Here is a 16,309-nt window from a genome sequence, read left to right on the forward strand (position 1 = left end):
ATTCTAACCTGAAAGCAGGTAAGAACCCCAGGTTCACTTCTCACTAACTCTGTGGACTTGGTGGAGTGATTCACCCTTCCTGAGCCCAGTCTTTTCACCTGCTGAGTGGTGATAAGAACACCTACCGTGTGGTATTGGCATGAGCATCTGATATCATATGCAAAGTATAGTAGCTCATAAAATGACATCTGCCACTATTGTTATTATCACCATTATTGTTAGTATTCATGTTTACTTAAAATCATTCTCTTTCCTTTCCTAATTTGATTCTTAGAAGAATCTATCAGAAGCCCGTTTTTAAAAAGGTGTGTTCAAAATGAGTGAATAATTCCAGATATAGGATCTAGAAAACAGGATATCTAAAAAAAAAAAAAAAAAAAAAAAAAAAAAAAGGCAAAAGGATCAATGGCAGAGAAACCCAGGATTCTAAAGGGGGTAAAGACTACCAGATAGGTTACAATGAGATACCACCTCACACCTGTTAGAATGACTAAAATCAACAACACAAGAAGCATTAGGGAGGATGTGGAGAAAAGGAACCCTTGTGCACTGTCGATAGGAATGCAAACTAATGCAGCCATTGTGGAAAACAGTATGAACATTCCTCAAAAAATTAAAAATAGAACTACGCCATGATCCAGTAATTCCACTACTAGGTATTTACCCAAAGAATACAGAACGCTACTTCAAACAGATATACACATCTTTATGTTTATTGCAACATTATTTACAAAAACCTAATTATGGGAGCAGCCCAAGTGTCCATGTATATATGTATATATATGTATACATATACACAATGGAATATTATTCAGCCATAAAAAAAAGAATGAAATCTTGCCATTTACAACATCATGGATAGAGCTAGAGGGTATTATGCTAAGTGAAATAAGTCGGTCAGAGAAAGACAAATGCCATATGATTTCACTCATATGTGAAATTTAAGAAACAAAACAAACCAAAACAACAACAAAGGAGAAAAAAGAGAGAGACAAACCAAGAAACAGACTCTTAACTATAGAGAATAAACTGACGGTTATCAGACCGGAGGTAGGCGAGGGGATGGGTGAAATAGGTGATGGGGATTAAGAGTACACTTATGATGATGAGCACTGAATGATGTGTAGAATTGTTGAATCATTATATTGTACACCTGAAACTAAGATAATACTGTATGTTAACTATCTTGGAATTAAAACAAAACACTTAACAAAAATTTTTAAAAAGGAAATACACATTTGAGATGTAAGGGATATCACATACATAGACACACACAAACACACACTGATAAGCCCAAGTGTATGAAAATCTACATGACTTAATCTTTGTGATATCTCATGAGCCAAAAATAAAGAAGTAAATAAGATACCTAACAACACAAACTAGGATTTGGTAGTTTGGATGAAGAGCAAGGTGAAAGCAAGCAGAAAACCTTAATAAAAGGAAGACTTGGCCCCTGTATTCAAGGAACTCGTGATTTGGTTGAGAAAAGAGAACAATCTTAAAGGAGAGGGAGAACAGGAACCTAAAAATTCTTTTTAGAGAAAAAGGGAACAGAAACATTGTATGGGCCTTCCTACCTATGTCTCCTAGAGGTTTCCTATGAGCTATTTTTCAAGATTCAGAAGAAAAAAACTTGCGTGTGTTTAGCTGACAAAATTAGCTGCATGCATTCCATAGAAAAAGGAGAATCATGTTTTTCAGTTAGAAGATACCACATAGATAGACCAACTCTGATTGTACAGATGAGGCAACTAAACTTAAAAGAAGCCATATGTTTTTCTCAAACACACACACCCTATGTGGGACCAGAGCTAGTCTTCTAATATCACTTGTGTGTTCTGGTGAATGCCCAATACTAAATTAGCAAGATGGTACTAAAGTTGCTTGAGATGAGAATATCATAATTAATTTTCAATGTTCCATCAATGAATGGGGATAATAAAGTAATATTAACCATCAACTACTTGTATAGTGCTTTCAAAAGTGTCCTTATCTTATTTAATCCTACTAATGTTGTGCTGATGAGAAAATTCAATTCAGAGACGTTTACTGAACTGTCAAGGGCAAATAACCAGTGAATAGCAAATCAGATAATTAGGCTTAAGTGTCCTGACTCCTTTCTTAATGTTGGAAATTTTTCTTTTTCATTATGACTTAAAATTTTTTGTAGAGCATTTTGGTGAAATGATTTTGTTTAAAATATACTTTAAAATATTTTAAATTACATATCTAATATCTTCGCAGTGGTCAATATTAATAAAATTAGCAAATTAGTTATTTCAGTTTTCAATGAAAATCCTGCTGAAGGGAGAGTAACAGGAATATTCAAAATTACCATGGTGAAGACAAAATCTGGGATAAGGATAAGGCCATGCATATCTAATTAGGGCTACACAACCTTTAAGGCAGTGATTCCTCTTCAGAGCTTGTCAATAAATCAATATTACTTCTCCAAAATTTTGAACTAAAAATTGATTTTGTCACAATAATTCTTGAAAATTCTAGGCAAAAAAAAAATGTTTCAATAGTCAAGGATTTTTGAAAATAAATATGAATAGCTTTTCCTCTAAAAATGGCTTTCAAAGGATCTTCTAAGGGAGAAGATTCCAAACCACTGATTCATGAAAATCCACTTGCAATTTTATACACATCTCATACTGCTATCCAATTCATGTACACACATCCAGAATGGAGGCTGGTTTGGTATGAAAGAGTGGCTTCCAACAGACAAATACTTTAGTGTTTTAAGATCTCATTTCCATCTTCCTCAATAAGGCTAGAAAAATGCAAAGATAAATGTCATTAGTTGCTCCAGACTTTTCCCTGTAGAGAAATACAAGCTATAAACATCAATAGAGCATTTTACTAATAGCTTAAAGTGTTGGCTTAAAGCATCATTAATTTTACATTTGTAACAAGATCTGTGAGTGTATGCCTTGCATTTTCACTGAAAAGATGCAATCATTAAGGTCATCCTTGCTGCTTTGGTTCTAAGTTACAAGGCAAAGGTGTAGTACATGCAGAAGTGTAAATATGTATGCATCCACACACACATGTAACGTAATAACATAAAGTTACATAATAGAAAATAACAGAAAGGTATATTCTAACCATTTAGCTCATTTGTGTATATCATATTGTACTTTTCAGGTGGAGTAAATCCTTTTATTGACTTTTAAATAGCTTCATTTTAAATCTTTCTGGCTGGGTCAGCACAAAGGAAAACAGAAGCAAGATCTTTGTTGTAAGGCAAATGCATCACTGAATGAGTTACTCGTAATTAAAAAAATAATAATAACCCTTTTACTTTCAACCTGGTTTTGGTGAGTAGTCTATGCTGCCCCTCTTCTGGTCAGGATTGTGTTCTTTTCTTTTACCTATGTGATGGCAATATTTTAAAATGATTGCAGCTCCTCTTTTAGTAATTCTATCCCTGATTATGTTGTTTCACTATTACGGGCATATAATGAGATGTCAGGCAATTTTGGCATTCACAGGGAAGTAATTATATTGACTTAGCTCCAGTTTTAGATTTTAGCTTTCTAACCAAACATGGAAAGTCATGAGGTTCCTTGAATCATAAAGACTCTCTCACAGTGAGAATTCCTAACCTGTGTCCATAAATTTCCAAGATGTCCACAGACAGAATTCAGGAGGGCTGTACAGTCTCTGACACAATGTAAAAATTCTCTGTGCTTTTTGTGAGGAGGGGATCCATTCCTTTCATCTTATTATCAGAGGGGCCTCTGATCCCAAAGTGGTTAAAAGCCAGTGTTCTATCAGCTATGTTCTACTTAAATCTTATTTTTAAAGGCTCCAATCGGTGGTAATGGTTTCAGAATTATGTTCCTCCAATGTTCTTTTCAAAATAAAATGGAAAAAATCTTATACATTATATTCAAAGACTTCTTTCCAATATTGTGTAAGAATATTAGACATAAACACTGATTATCCACAGATCTCCCTTACTTGGCCTCAGAAATTTCCAGTAGACTAATGAGTACTCTTGTTCTAATTTTTTTTTTTTTTTTTGCTCAGATTTGGACTTTAAGATTTTCAACCTCCCATTCCATACAAACCAAAGGGTTAAGTGTTAGTCATAGAGAGTATGACCTGAACTTTGTCTTCAAAATGTGTGGTAATAGCTCTATGATTGGGGTACTACAGACTGGCATGAACTCAGAAAAAACACAGGCCAACAAAGAGACATTTGCCCAGAGTTGGACTGCTTTTTGATAAAAATCATTTTTCAGATTAAATAAAGCTGCTGCGGCTCTGTACACAGACCAAATATGCAAAAATCCCATAAAAGACAGAGTTTGGTAAATTAGTTCTTTCTTACCAAGGCAAGTGTCTGGAAGTGTGAACTTAAGAGGAATTATCACAGACTTTCACAGGTCTTGGGAGAAATGGACTCATTCTCTTTAGATAGCCCTTTGAGAGACATACAACCCCAGGGCCTCTTATCAAGAGCAAAATAAGGATTGGAGGCATCAATAGAAAGATGATACTTTCTAAGAAATTGTACCTCCTTATTTGTGAATAGGTTTATGCGATTATGGAAGTGGATCAGGGCCCATGGTGATCCAGGCATTGTTGTAGTGGTAGCACCACATTTTTGTGCAGTCAGACACAAACTGGCATTCTAGTGCCTGCCACTTTGGGAAATGCCCGAATGATGCCTTTCAGATCCAAGATCCCACAGATGGTCTTGTCCTGCAAACCCTCAGATCCATAGCCATGTGTCTCAATGGTCATGGCCCTTGCCCTAAAGCAGAGGTTCTCATCTGGGAGCAATTAGTATATTTGGCAATGTCTGATTTCTGATTGTCACAGCTAGAAAAGTATTACTAGTATCTACTGGGTAGAGGGCAGGGATACTGCTAAACACTCTGCAATGCACAGGACAGCCCCCAAAACAAATAATTATTTGGTCCAATGTGCTGAGAGGCTGAGGTGGAGAAATCCTGTCATAAGCTCATGCCACTTTTGCCCATTCTGAGAGGAAGTTATAGACTTATGCTCTATTTAGACCTATACTACTCACAGGGCCACTAGAATTTAGTTAGTTTGAATGCTTTGGAAATTGCAATTTGGGGCAAAATGCCCTCCCCTTCCCAACTAACATCAACTCCTTTCTCCAAGACACAGGTTAAATGTCATCTCCTACAGGAAATGATTTCCTATTTTAGCATCACCTCCCTCTTATGCTTACTCTAACAGCAGCTCTGATCAAATTATTTCCTATTTCTCTACTATATTATAAACTCATTGATAGCTGATTTTTCAGAAAAAATCCTTGTGTCTTAACACCTACCAGAATTATTGGCACATAACTGGTACAACAACAAACATGTGTTGAAGAAAGGAATAAGCCCAGAGGACTGGCTTGGATTCTGAGTACCCAACCTCCAAACTGGGTTTATTCAAAACTGTTATGGTGAACACAACAACCTCCAAGGATATCTAAGGATGTCTGACCCCATGTCTGACTGGGCAATGACTCATTTTATGGCATGAGGTTCTACATTGTGATGGTTTAATTTCTGGTGGTTAATTTCTTGATTAACAGAAGGTAACAGAGTAAAGACTATAGAGACCATAAGACCTGGTTGGAAGCCTAGGACCCCCTGGGAGAAATCATGGACAGAGCTCTCCCTAAATACCTTTCCTAAGAGGAAGGAAGGCAAATCTGATGCACTACTTTTATGAGTTTGGCTTAACAGCCTATATTCCACAGAACATTTCCCTTCACTCAAGAAGGATGAGGTGATTGACCTGAATTAGCACATAGCACAGGGGCAGCCCAACATTTGTTTCTACCAATAATCAGCTGACACCAATACCCAGGTATAAATCTATCAAAGGGTCTGACTACAAAGACAATTCTTTGGTTGGCTCTGTGTAGATTACACTAGAAAACACACAAAAAGGGGATGAACTAAATTGAGAACAATTTATAAATATGCTTTTGTATTAAAGACAAAAAATCTGGGATTATAACATGAATGGATATCATGTTGAAAGTGGGAAAAGAGCACCTCAGATCTACAGTAAATCAATGATACTCTGTACTGTACATGATTATGGAATATAAAACAAAATGGTATAATCATCCAGTTAGCATAATGCTGTTGCATATTACATTGTGCTTTTATTTGACAAAGCACATCAAATAGGATTTCAGAAAAACACTTAGCACAATTATAAATAAAATATTCCTGACATGAGTTGGCATCAGGAAAAAAAGACAGGAACATTTCAGAACATTCAACTTTATTTTTCATTGACAAACACAACATAAAAAACATACATTTATTAAATACACAGACTATGACTTGAATGCCATCAAAACTTTGATGTAGTTTTCATAGTCTCTTTTACTCTCCACAATACTGAATACCAGCCTTTAAAATATACTGGAAGATATGTTTAACTATACTTAGGTATCTCCAAAAAAACTTTACACAGAGATGACAAAAGTATATGTTCCCACTTAACCAATTGTGTAGGGATAGGATGCTGAGTAGGACAGATGGAGAAACATATGCTTTCTATACTGAGCTTCCCATTATGATTAAAAGTGCCAATGATTTCAGTTCTTACTTAAATATACCACATAAGTAGTACTTACACTCATTTATTGTAAACAGATGAAGATAATCAGTGCCTATTTTTAATTTGTTTGTGTAAAGAAATGTTCAACTTTATCTGTACATGAACATTTGGTAAAAGAGGGAGAAAATAAAATATTTCATATATTTATATGAATAAATATGTATAAATATATTTCATATGTGTATATATATATATATACACACACAAATGAAAGGAAGAGAATTTAGATGTCAGTGATGACTTAAGTGAACTGAACACCTGCTCTTACAGAAAAGAACACTGGCCATCTTTGTCTCACTGACACTCAACTGTATGAAGATAAATGCAGTCCCTTCCTTTCTTTGATTCTGAGGAATGGACTAAAAGAATGAAGGATTTTAACAAGTTGGAAATGTATGTTTCCTCCATGTCTTTCCTTACATTCTCTACCCCACCTCCATCCTTCCCTACTCCACATAAGTACCTTTTCAGTAGTCAAAAGAACACTGGAGTATAAGTCATGTGCATTTTTCTCTGCCTAACATTGCAGCTTTTATTTCTACACAAACTGAAAACATATCAAGAAACTATTTTTAAAATTTTTTTTTTCAACGTTTATTTATTTTTGGGACAGAGAGAGACAGAGCATGAACGGGGGAGGGGCAGAGAGAGAGGGAGACACAGAATCGGAAACAGGCTCCAGGCTCTGAGCCATCAGCCCAGAGCCCGACGCGGGGCTCGAACTCACGGACCGCAAGATCGTGACCTGGCTGAAGTCGGACGCTTAACCGACTGCGCCACCCAGGCGCCCCTCAAGAAACTATTTTTAAATAACTATTAAAGTTTGGTGATTGGCTGCCTTTTGTCTAGATATCTGATTCACTTTAATTAAAAGGCCAACATACTTTGTTTCTAAAGCAATTGACAAAGGAATTTAAGAGCTGCACTTACGAAAAAAACTTTAGAGGTGGAATTATCTCCCAAATGTTCAAAAAGCTTGAAAAATCTAATTTTGTTCCTCATGATGATCTCTTTCCTTCCTACCTTTACTCCCATAATAACATTTTTCCATCAAAACAGACTTCGTAAAAAAGAGACTCAGATCCATTTCATGTATTAGGGCAGAAGCATACTAAAAGTACACATCTGTTCTCTGTCCTCTTAAAAACAATCCCAGTTTTACCAACAGTAAATATCTGTTACATTCCTTCTGCTGAGAAAATGAATAAACTGGAGGCAAGGCTTAGGGTGACAGTCTCATTCTTAATGAAAAAAATATATAATCCAGTAAATATTTGGGTTGTTGAGAATATGCAACTGATTGATTTAAAACTTCTGAAAATCAAATAATTTTCATTCTCAATGAAGAAAATGAGAGACATATAAATGAATATGGTTTGTATCTGATTGAATTGTTTTTCTAGAGAATCAAAATATACTCAGCTTATGGTATCATAATGTAATGGTTTACAATTCACCTTGTGTGAATTATAAACCTTTAAATAGAATCTTTGTTTAAGGAATTATAAAATAGAGAATATATAAAGTAAAAATGCTGTTTTCTTTCATTCCTTAAAAGAGTAGAGAACAGGGACAGTGAGAAAGGATGTGTTAAGTAGTGTGGAGTGAAGATGTCTTTCCATCTGACTTTAAAATGAATTGTTGATCTCCTTGTGAGACGAAAATTCTTTGATTCTAGACTTGTTCAAGTCTTTCAGAGATAGGCATAGTCTCAGTTTTCTCTTTTTTCACTTTGAGAGTAAGGCCACCCTGCACTATTCTTTTTACTTTCTTCAGTTTTATTCAAGGTGGACTCAATCCAAAAGAGACATTCAGGGAGGACATGTGAAAGGTTTTACTTGATCACTGTAGATACGAATTCCTTGTAACATCGAAACTGAAACTTTTTGGGTAGGAGTAATTCAGCTGAATATGAACTTTCTCATGAAATTAGTATCCATGTAAATGCCAATATAATGGGGTTTTAATTTTACAATTTCCCCTAATTCTCTGTTTCATGCTTCAGTAATTACTGCCTGTTCGTTAGAATAGAATACTGAGCTGATACAGTTTTTAACAAATGTGCATGTGAGCTTTAGGCTGATTCTCAAAGTTTGTAAATTGGCTCTATCAAAACCTATGTTAGGAAACATCACAGCTATGTACCACCTCTTATGAGAATTTTATTGCAACTCAGAAAACAGTCCTCTGGACGTAGCCACAGTATTAAAGAGTCTTCATTTTTTAAAATGATATAATCTCATTCATTGAACAATTCTGCACTTTTATTTAAACCTCAATTTTAGCAGACTTTGAGAAATATGCAAGCACAAAACCAGCAAGAAACAGCATCACTGCATATTTGGCATGATTGATCATCTAAACGTTTCACATGGGTAAATCGTAGAAATTTTAGTTTTTCCACATTAAATTTTTATATGTTCGTACGAATAATTACTCTGTAGTCTTTCTGTGTCACTCATCTTCTGGTATCCTGTTTATCTCAAGAAAAGCTTTCAAGGTTAAAGGATTAAAAAATAAACAGGCAATATATATGCCTACAATTTCAAACATCAAAATGTTTCTACTTTCTGTCTCTGGTTTAATCCCAATACCAAAGAACTATTAAGTGATTGTTGACATGGGGAGATTGAAAGTTAATCACAAATTAGGAGTCAAAAACAACAAAAATATAAAAAGTATCAATAAATAAAAGGTCTAATTCACTTGAAAATCTATCATTAGAATATTGCCACAGATTGACCACCTTTTAAAAATAGTGATTTGTCAGAGTTTCTAGTCAGTCCATTACTCAACATCAGCATGGCCCCGGGGTCTCTTTCAGCTAACTTTTACATGAGCTTACTCAATTCTATTCTATAACGTGGTCAAGAGATCTTTTATTCAATAAAGAAGTGTTAAGTAGAAATATATGTTCACTTTTTGATTCATAGCCATTTAAATCTGTCACAATTAAACACAGTTACTTAGAATATCTTGAGATACAGCATTACGTAAATTTCATAAATATTAACACATTTTGTTTCCTCCATTTAAATAGTTTTAAGATATCCACCACACTAATTTTATCTGAAAAGTAAAATGTTCTTACCGGATAGCATGCCATCATTTTCTTCTACAACACAGCATACTGTATAAACTCATTGTTTAGAAAATCAGCACTGCTTTGTAAAATCTACAATAGACGATTTTACATATATTTCTACATTGCACTCAGTCACTTCTTCCCATGTGGTTTCCTAGACCTCTATTATTTTTAACCAATATTGTCAAGTTAGGAATTGTCACAATTTATGCACACATTTTCTTTTCCTGCTCAGATATATATATATAGATCAATTAAGTATATGAGAATGAATTTAAAGGTCAATAAACTTAAATTTGGAAACAAAGGTTTTTCTACAGTGACTTTAGATGCCTGCTTCCTAACCACATCTAGGGCCTCTGCACAACATCTCTGAAATCTAATCTCAACTACCATCCAAAGGCTGAAATCATTTGGGACTTACATTTCTTATTTGGTTTTCTCTGGATGAACAAATGGTTGCCTAGATAACAAAAACACACCATTTATGTAATTTTTCCTTCTCTACTTCCTTTTCAACCTTGTTCAAAAGCTGCTATTTGTCCACTCCTACCATGTATCGCTGGGAAGATATTTATTTTGTCATTAAGGATAAGTTTGAGGCTGTTTTGTCTTTATGTATTTCTGTGCTTTGAAGAAAAGTGATATTTCTTTGACAGTAATCTCCATTACCATTTGGAAGTATCGGTCTCTTAAATTATTAACACAAATAAAGCACTTTGTTGTACAATGATATGATACTACACATTTGAAGATAAATTCATATTTCTGTAATTAAATAGGCAGAGATCATTCACTTTATCAGTTTTATGGACTGTAATGGCATGAAGCACTTCAATCATATGGCAGGTGCCTCACCGATATGCACTGAGTTTTGGCAGACATTTATTCATTCATTCACTGAATACATTCTGAACACTTTCTATGTTTCAAGTGTTGGACTAGGTGCTGGAAGGAATAACCCAATGACACTCATACCAGTTAAATTCATTCTGTGTGTGTGTGCGTGTGTGTGTGTGTGTGTATCTGATTATAACCCAGGACCAGAGGACCATTCAAGAGGTAAAGCTTCTTTACTATAAGGTCATTTAAGTGCACTTTTTTTTCTTGAAAAAGGAGGTAGTTTTGTCTAATTCTTCATGAGGTGACCTGTGGGAAACCCAATTCTATAGCATAGAGAGATTTTACAATGGGGCTTTAGTATTAGGTTATTTATCATCATTTTTTCTAAAACATAGGCAGTACAACCGCCATGAATTACATAGGCACTCTCAGCAGATCTTGTTTCTCACTCAGCTTAACACTTTGCTTTAAATTGATTATTCCTGATTGACCTGGGATGGTTTACATATTAACCTAATGCATGTATTGTACCTGTTGAAATCAATTCTTCCTCAAATGCCTACTAAACACAGGGGAAAAAGTAGTACTATAAAGAAGTATAAAATAAATCTTAATTTTTTTTTAACTAGGAATAAAATAAGGTAAGCTGTAAATTAAGATCTTCATGAGAAAATGTTAATGAGTTTGCAAAATGAATGCTCCAAAGAAAACAAAGAGCATTTTGTGCAGGTTCAAATTAAAAGATTATTGTGTTTGTTGGGGAGATTCTTTTTTTTTTTAAGTGCAACTCTCAAAACTTAATGTAATGATCTACTCATGCCCAAAATATATCAACCTTAGCCATCAAGGTTTGTACACATGTAGACTATAAGAAAAATATATTAATAATAAATATTTAGATAAAGAGGGAACAGAGAAAGTGCTGTGAGGGGTCAACCTTATTAATTTTCTTATTCTATAAATAGGCCAAATTCTTTATGGAACCTTCAAAATATTTATCGGTCTTAGAATCAGAGTTAGTATTTAGATATTCCAAAAGACTAGAGAATATTTTGGTGGAAAAATCAAGGAAGATAATTAACCACAGTACCTATATTTAGTTCTCCAATCAGTTCTTAAATAGCATTTTGAAAAACCACTACATTGACTCTCAAGATCAGATTCATGAATCTTATCCAGGCTTGTAGGAATTAAAAATGTATTAAAAAAGAAGAACATTTAGTATTTGGATAGTCACAAATCCCACCATATTTGAAATAAATGGAATTGGCTGTCATTTAGATAATGAGTAAACCTAATTACCAGTACAACCAAAACTTAAACTTTATACGTTCAGCAGATAATTTATAGATTGAGCAATATTTACATCAGTACCACCAAATATTGTATACATTATATGTTTTTATCCTAATGCAACTTTTTAAAAAAATATACGGGGAAAAGAGTGACATGGAGAGAAAGAAAGAGAATACAGAAGACCAAGGTCTTTGAACAAAAGCAAATCTTTGCCTATCTTTGATGATCTATGCATTCAATCCCCCAAGTACTCAGTATACTGGAATATTAACTTTTCCTATCCCATCCCCACCACAGACCAAGATCATTTATAAAAAATGTGTTCATCTCATAAATAATCACATATTCAGCTACAAATGGCAGAGACCCAAAAACATTAGACTGTCACTAATATATTTTCCTTTGTTTGTATTTCAATACTTTTGGCACACAGGGGATTATCTATGCTTCTGAGACCATTTAGCCTTATATCAAAATTCTCCTTCAATGCATAAATGGTGGCATGCCAGAGATGCCTAAATTCACAGTAAGGTTTAGGGCTATTTGTTGCCAAAAGCTGTGAACATGCAAGTTGATTAGGTGTTCTCTTTCATGCTCCTGTCTGTATTATTTCATTGGATAATGAGATAGGCTGCCCTTTCTGTCCATCATTAGAGCAGCTGGAGACAGCATTTGCTACCTGGCAAAACTTTCGAAGAAGGATCTTTCTTAGCAGCAGATAAACCCAGGGATCCAAGATCTGGTTCAGTGAAGCCAGGCGAACAGCTATTAAGAAGAAGTTGCATTCTTTCAGCTTTTCAGTGTGTGTCTTGCAGTGCTCAACAGATGTCTGATTGAAGATCATTTTCAACATCATTATCTAAGAAAGAGGGACAAATAATTGTTCCAAAGATTAACAAAGTCACATGTATCTCCTCTGCACAATACTTTGCACATAGCTTACAGCAAATTGGTTGTTGGACTGAAATGATTAATTCAGGAAAAATTTATATTCACAGGACACAGCCCTGAATGAATACAAGACATTCCTACAGATTTTCCCTCATTTTTGGCATTTGACCTAATGCAGCCTTTCAAAAAGTACATATTCTCAGGATCTTGGTCCTTGGTATTTAAGAAGCTTGAAATCTCAAAAACACATCTCAAAATTAGCCAAAGTCATCTGTCTTGATGCAGAAAGTACCAATGGGTTGACACCCTAACGAAAGCCAACACTTCAACAAACCAAAACAAATTTACTCTTAAACTTCAGTAGTCCTAACTGAAGCAAATTACAGAAAAAAAAGTAGAAGCAAGAAAGGAGGAAATAATACTTATTCTTAGCATTTTCTGAATCCATACAATTTGCCAGGACTCCATCAAGTTCTTTATATGCATTTAATAAAAAATTAAGAGAGATAGCATTACAGTTTCCTTTTTACAGTTGCTGCCAAGGTTTAATGATGTAAAATGGCTGAGCCAGACTTCAACGAGGTTTCCTAATACCACTTGACCTATAGGGCTTTGTTTTTTTTATCTCTCCCTTCTCACCATATACACACACTGGAATGTAAACTTCCGGAGGGCAGGATTTGGGACTATTGTTTTCCCCACTAATATATTGCCAGTACCTAAACCAATACTTAATAAACAGTGCTCAATAAATATTTGTGAATAAATAGGTAATATGACATATATATAAATATAATATTATATGACATATATCATATAAATATATTTATATATGAATGAATAGATATTTGTGGTTTCCATAGAAGAGAAAAGAATGAAGGTTCATATACCTCTGAAAAGATATTCAAGCTCATTAATAATCAGAAAAGTGCAAATTATGAGAAAATAAGAACCATTTTACACCCACTAGTTTGACAAAAATGAAAAAATGAGACTTTCCCAAATGTTAGTATGGATGTGGAGAAATGAGGACGCTTTTACACACCATTATCTGGAAAAGTGAACTGGAACACCCACTGTGGAAAATAAAGGCACTGAAAAGGATGAGACAAACGAAAGATTTGAAGAATCTTGTTTCTTGAAGAAACAAGCACTATTTCCTCTGCTACCTGCAAGCAATCCTACTCCTAGGGATATACCATCCTGAATTCCTGCCCCGGGAGTTGTGCATAGGACTGTTCATTACAGTGTTATTCACAACAGCAAAAAACAAACAAACAAACAAACAAACAAACAAAACACAGAAACAACCCAAACACAGGTTCACATTAGCAGACAAAGAAAGGTGCTGACTTTATAACTGGCTCCTGAATTCATCTTTCTAATTGTGCTGCACGACTCTTAAGCACTTGAAATGTGGCCAGGACAAACTGAGATGTTGGAATATGTAATGATTTTATAATGAAATGATAACATTTTGATATATTGTGTCAAATAAAATGTATTCTTAAAATCAACATTACTTTTTTTTTTACTTTTTAAAAATGTCACTACTTAGAAAATTTAAAATTATATATGAGGCTTTCATTTGTTGCTCACAGTCCATTCTATTGGACCCAAGGTTTCTTGTGAAGCCCACACTTATTTGGATGTCTGTCCTTAGGTCATATATCTCAAATTGAGGTCAACATCTCTGAACATCTAAAACACTCTGGATCACAAACCCACAATCCCAGCAGTGACACTTGCTCCCTTATACAGTCATGTCAGTTTTCTTCAAATCTTTCCTTTGTCTCATCCTCTTCAGTGCCTTTTGCTCTTGTTCCAATCTCATCCTACTTCAGCTCCTTCTGTCATCTGAACTATGGTAACAAAAGACATCCAGATGGTGCATACAAATGTCAGCACACGACAGATTCATCATCTTAACTAAATTCTAGCTCCGATCAAACCCACACCAGCTATAAAAACTTCAACTTGGTCTAACTGGACAAATTTGACCACAGATTCTTAAACCAATCACTGGCAAAAGAGACAGAAACTTCCAGGTTTTGTTTAGGACAAATTCATCCCCTGGGGCTTAAATCATGGTCCTTGACCACATTACCACCTAATACCTGAGCAAATTATGGTGATATAAGCAAATAAGAACAGGGGAATGGGTAGACAACCCACAGATAGTCATATATTCTTACTCTGTAATTTCTTTCAAAGGAATTATTTCCAAGGGATTTATACAATAAAAGCAAAAACAGCTGTATAAATAAGTCAATATTTAGCGAAGCATTATCTATATTAGTAAGAAACTAAACACATAAATTTCTAACATCAGGAGTAAAGTTTAATAAAATATTGCTTATTTGTATACTAGTATATGTAAGAATTAGGTGAAAACAGAATATAAAGTAGATTATGTATATAAAGCTATATTGTTATATAATTAAATTCTGTGAAATACATAGACTTGTGGAAGGCAATGGAATTATTACTATTAAGCAATAATTTACCATTAAATAATTATTAAATTATTTTAAAAGTTGTATGTACATAAAAACATTTCAAACAATTTACGAAATTCTTTGAAAGGAAGTTGATGATAACTGCCTTCATTAATAAGCACGAATTATTATACACCAATTTTTTTTTTTAATAAGTAAATCTATGTCAGTGTCTTCTGATGCTGGCTCATAGTCTTGTGAACTGAACACTACCTCTCATTGCATACACAGATGGCCCCCAAAGATATCTATGTCCCAGTTCCTAGAACCTGCAAATATGTTTTCACACATGACAAAAGGACTTTGCAGATGTGATTCATGATAAGGGTCTTGAGATGGGGAGATTCTCCGGGATTACCTGGGTGTGTTCAGTGTAATCACACGGTCCTTAAAATCTGAGAATTTTATCCAGCTGTGGGGAGAGGGAGATGTGTGTACAGAGAATTGTCAGTGAGATACAACATTGCCAGTTTTGAACATAGAGGAAGGGAGCCATGAGGTGAGTTAAGGAATGGGGATGGCTTCTAGAAACTGAAAAAGGTAAGGACATAATTCTCCGAGCTCCTTCAGAGCTTCTAGAAAGGAATGGAGCCCAATGGACACCTTGAGAGTAACCCAGTAAGACTCATGTCAGGGTTCTAACATACAGAATTGTAAGAGAAGTCGGTCTTGTTTTAAGCCCCTAAGTTTATATTAATTTGTTAGAGTACTGCAGTAGAAAACTAATACACCCACAGAGTGAGCTCTCAAAAGAGGTGGAGAAGGGATGGGGAGAAAGTTGCTTGAAAATGATTTACTGTCTCTGATAGATAAAACATCGCAGCAAGCTTGTTTACTTTGTTCACTTTTATTAGGAAACTTTTTTTTTAACATAAAGTAAAAGTAAACTTCATCCTAACTCTTATTTAAATTACCTCAATTTCTAAGTCTGTAACATGTAAAAATGAATTCTTGTTATTCTATCAGTTAGATTTCAATGTGTTTGATTAAAAGGGATAAAATTTTATTTTCAATTAGGTTGCTTTTAAGAAAAACATACATCTATTATTTCTTTTTTCTCCCTTTATAAACTACT

The 16,309-nt window shown here is 34.5% G+C and overlaps 1 protein-coding gene across 10 annotated transcripts in view; it reads right to left on the reverse strand.

Annotated features, from left to right (window-relative positions):
• The window catches only part of PTGER3 (prostaglandin E receptor 3), a 190,661-nt gene that overhangs the window by 145,770 nt on the left and 28,582 nt on the right, over positions 1 to 16,309 (reverse strand). For 8 of the 10 annotated variants that reach the window (XM_030326544.1, XM_030326550.1, XM_030326552.1 and 5 more), the window contains exon 2: positions 12,525 to 12,704. In XM_030326544.1, coding sequence (XP_030182404.1) covers positions 12,525 to 12,704 — 180 coding nt within the window. Of the gene's footprint in view, positions 1 to 6,825; positions 7,071 to 12,505; positions 12,705 to 16,309 lie in introns of those variants that run through there. The other 2 variants (XM_030326554.1, XM_030326553.1) reach the window with 2 other exon arrangements.

The sequence above is a fragment of the Lynx canadensis genome, chromosome C1 (assembly GCF_007474595.2).
Source record: "Lynx canadensis isolate LIC74 chromosome C1, mLynCan4.pri.v2, whole genome shotgun sequence".
NCBI classification, from domain to species: domain Eukaryota; kingdom Metazoa; phylum Chordata; class Mammalia; order Carnivora; family Felidae; genus Lynx; species Lynx canadensis.